This window comes from Penaeus monodon, chromosome 2, assembly GCF_015228065.2.
Source record: "Penaeus monodon isolate SGIC_2016 chromosome 2, NSTDA_Pmon_1, whole genome shotgun sequence".
Lineage (NCBI taxonomy): Eukaryota > Metazoa > Arthropoda > Malacostraca > Decapoda > Penaeidae > Penaeus > Penaeus monodon.
Window position 1 is genome coordinate 23194879 of NC_051387.1, and position 4264 is coordinate 23199142.

A 4264-nucleotide genomic window follows, 5' to 3' on the forward strand; every position below is an offset into this window, starting at 1 on the left:
CAGGTAGGGTTATTTATGGTACAATGTAAACATAACTTGTAATGGGCAGAATGACAATATCTAAAACATTTTTCATCTATAGCATTTCCTTTGCGGAAAGTAAAAAAAAAAAAAAAAAAAAAAAACATTAATTGCAGGTTTCTTTCATAAGTAGGCAGAAGTGAAGTTTAATGTGTTCACTGAAAGTTCATTGTGTATTAGATTTCTGTTCAATATTTTGTGAAAGTAAATCAGTTTTTTTTTTTTTTCTGAGACAGTGCTAAAGAGAAAGAAGAGTCCAAAAATCATAACTGACACATTTTCAACAAAGTTACAGTCATGTTTATTATAAAATCATGCATTGGTACTAATTAGTACTATAGGTATCAGTCTCCTTACAGTTGAGTAAGTTTGGCACTTCATCTTTTATTTAAAGATAATGAGAAGGAAATTATCTCTTATCCTTGTTACTCACTTGATACTTGAGCTTTTTCTTTTCACTAGGATGTTCACCTATTATCATCATCATCATCAGTCAGTACTGCACCCCACCTCATGCTAACTTTTGATACCTTGTCAGTAATTTACCCATGGTCAAACATCAAGGCAAAAACATTTGAGTTGGTGTTTATAAATACAGGATTGGTTCATGTTGGTATGCATCATTTTCTGGGTCATCCCTTCAGTGGATGGCCAAAGGCAAGAGTAAAAGTGTGTATCTTTTCCTTGTAATATAATGTAGACAGATTTTTACAAACTTTTCAGTGTTCATTTCTTCCCTGAAAACCTGAGATCAAGCTGAAACATTGAAGCCTCATTCATTAATCCAGACATAAAATCAAACATTAGTCTTCCAGTCAATAAGACAGTGAAACTCGTATGAGGAATCACACACATAGATATATACCTAAGTAAAAAGCCTACCTGATCTCACCTTTTGCCCTTTTCTTTGATTTCCAGAAATATTTTTATTTTTATTTTATTTTAATGCTCCAAATACAAATTTTGTGTCCTGTCTGCACCATTCAATCACCTTTGCTTTGTCTTTCATAATGTACCTTGTAATCTTCTTTCCCTTACAATACTCAACCCTTTTCTTTTCAGTTCACATTTACCTTAATAACCTCCCTCCCCAGTACTCCTTCTCATTTTTGATGCTGTATCAGTTCTTTAATTCAGATGTAGTAAGTTGAATTGCCACTTATCAACAAGGCAGGAATGTATCTCTGTATGCTATATATTCATAGATATACTATGAATATTATTTTTTAAAGCTGATATTCAAACATGTATAATCTTCTGGTATTCATGGCTGTAAAATTAATAGGTTTTGTTCAAATATATCCTGACCCATTTTTTAATATTCCCCCGGGGGGGATTTTTTTTTTTTTTTTTTTTTTTTTTTTTTTTTTCACTGCAGATTCAGCAAGCAGGAATATTTTCTAGCATTCTGAATAAAAGGCAAACCTGAATGTTAATTATTGTGATATGCTGATTTCAATTGATATGGTTCCATGAGCTATCACTCATTTAGTAGTGAGTTAAGGAATGCTTTGATACATGAGTTGTGTATTAACTAATATAAATATGTATAGAATTTGGTAGATATTCTATTTGAAGGCATTTTAAGGTTGAACTGTTTATGCTGAGATCTTTACTCTTTAACACCCTTTGCTTACTTTTTATTATTTTTCGGTAGACAATATGTGTACAATCATGAATCCTGTACAAAAAGAGCTTATGGGACTGGTAGAGGAAGAGGTAGGCAGGTTGATATGACCTATGAAAGTGAATCATTAGATTATTCTATGTCCTCTTCCTATTCCACCAGTCATATGATTGATATTGGAGAAAAGTCTGCAGTAGTACTCCAACCCCCCCAAAAAATATAACAATATTTACTGAAAACAAGCTTTGCATTTGAACCTCTACTTACTCTGAACTTTCTTCTTCAGGTACAACTTTTGAATAGCAGCAATGGTTCATATAGTTTTTGATGAAGAAATAGGCATAACTAATGAACCAAAGAATAAAGGATGGAAGAAAAAGCCCTTGCAGTTTGTGGAGCCCAAGGAACTCCGAAAGAAATCTGCCATTGGTAAAAAATCTTTCAACTACAAGGAAAATTCCATGATGACTAAATGTGATGGAATGTGGGTCAAGAAAGAATTTGTTGAAGAATATGATAAGCTGAAATCATCTCTTGAGGGACAACTCCTAGAACCAAAAGAAGTAAGTTTGGCAGATTTTTCTTCTGTATATTGCAGAGGTTATGCTTAAGGTATATTTTCATCAGTACTTGTACAAGAATAATTTGTACCTCTACCACTAACCATGTTTTAGTATATAGAATGTACAATGGAAAATTGAGAAAATGTATCTTTTCCATTCAGAGGGAGAAGTGTATATATATTGTTTAACCAATTGCATATTGTTGGGTTGTGTAGTAAAGTTGTCTAAGGGGGGGGGGGGGGTAAATACTTTTCTCTATCAAATATATGGCTAGTTGTTTGGTCTACTGGTTTAGTTGCTTCCTTTTGGTGATTCCTAAGGCAAGGCAGAGGCTTTATATGGATATATAGATATATAGAGTGGGAGACTGATATGTGTGTGTGTGTGATATTATATATATTTCAATATGTAATTCATCCTATATGGAGATAGAAATATAAATACAAATACAAAGGTATATATGTGTATAGAGACATAAATATAAATATAAATATCATGATGTGTATGTATTTCCTATGTATATATACATATATCTGTAGATGTATGATGATGTAGATTTATATACAATATGTAATATTATATACCATAATATATATATATAAAAAAGGGGATGTAAAGTTGATATAAATATTATTTATTTTTAAAAAGGTTAAAGTACCAAGCATATATTTCTGCTAATATCCATTTGTTATGTCCTTTTGCAGAAGAAGATGATGCTCCTAAAAGCCAGACGAAAAGCACATAAGCAACTCAGGATGGAACTGTTCAAAAAGGCAGAAAAGAAACCTAAGAAGCTTAAAGACATTCAGAAGACATCCAACTCCCAGACTAATAAAAATCCCCAAGGTAAAACAAAGCAAGGGAAAAAGTCAAAATCACAGGCAGAAGAAAAGAACCCGTCAGAACCAAAGCCCAAAAAAGCCAAGAAAAACAATGCAGAAATCACTACAGACAAGGAGCTGCCATCCCCTGAAGAACAGATAGAAGGGGAAAAGGCAGTGACAGATAACAGAGAAAATTCAAAAATGCCCAAGAAGGAAAAAAGCAAAACAAAAAAGAGCAAGACAGAGAAAAGAGAGAAATCATCAGGCAAAAGCAATGCACCAAAGGATGCTTTCATGTCATTCAAGTTTGAAGAAAGTGATGTCATGACCCAGTTTGAAGGGGTGTGGGTGAAAAAGGCAGCTATTGAAGAGCTTGAAAGTGTAAAAAGAAAAAATCTGGAATCCATTTTTGCCAGTCGAACAAATGGAAACAAGTCAGAAAACCTCTCCAAGTCAGAAAAGATAACCTTTCACAAGTCCATGCAGAAAAAGCTAAAGGTGGAGCATCGTAGATTAAAGAATGAGCTAAAGAAACAAGTGTAACAGGAACAATAGTTGGATTAGATGAAAAATTAACTAGATTATTTTTTTTCTTTGTGTGTGTGTGTGTGTGTGTGTGTGTGCGCGTGTGTGCGCGTGTGTGCGCGTGCGTGCGTGTGCGCGCGTGTGTGCGTGTGCGTGTGTGTGTGCGTGTCTGTGTGTGTGTCTGTGTGGGGGGCACCTGCACACTTGTATTTGTATTTGTGTTTAAGTGTGAGTGGGTATTGCATTGTTATTGTTAATGTACTCCCAAAATAAAATGTTGATTGACTTTTAAAGCCCCTTTAATATTTTCCTTTCTTTCTTTTCCAGTGAACAATACTCAAGTGTGTAAAACTAAGTTGTTATGCTTTTTCCTTTTCAGTAAGATACATTTGGTTAAGACTTTATTTTTTAAGAAATACTTAGGTAAGATCATGTTACATCAAAGTTTTCAGAATATGATTACAACCAGTAGCAGGGTGAGTGTGAGCTGGTTGTCATTGCACCCATGAACATGCAAATAAAATCTAAAATATAAAGATAATGTTTATAATGAAGTCTCAAAGGAATTGCAAGTTCTTTTATCAGTGGTTTCCCCAAGCCTTTCTCGTTCTGTGGGGGGGGGGGTTAGGAGATGGGACTAAGCCCAAGAGGATCACCTCTTCCTTGGACCTCAACTATTTTTGCAGGATCTTTTCTTCCTCCTT

General features: G+C 34.1%; 1 protein-coding gene across 1 annotated transcript in view; it reads left to right on the forward strand.

The window, feature by feature from the left end:
* Nucleotides 1-3853, forward strand: part of LOC119581749 (uncharacterized protein DDB_G0286299-like) — a 4410-nt gene extending 557 nt beyond the window's left edge. Inside the window, exons 2-3 of the mRNA XM_037929884.1 lie at nucleotides 1935-2211; nucleotides 2916-3853. Coding sequence (XP_037785812.1) covers nucleotides 1957-2211; nucleotides 2916-3578 — 918 coding nt within the window. The 5' untranslated portion in view covers nucleotides 1935-1956 and the 3' untranslated portion in view covers nucleotides 3579-3853. The remainder of the gene's footprint in view (nucleotides 1-1934; nucleotides 2212-2915) is intronic.
* Nucleotides 3854-4264: the final 411 nt, after the last annotated feature.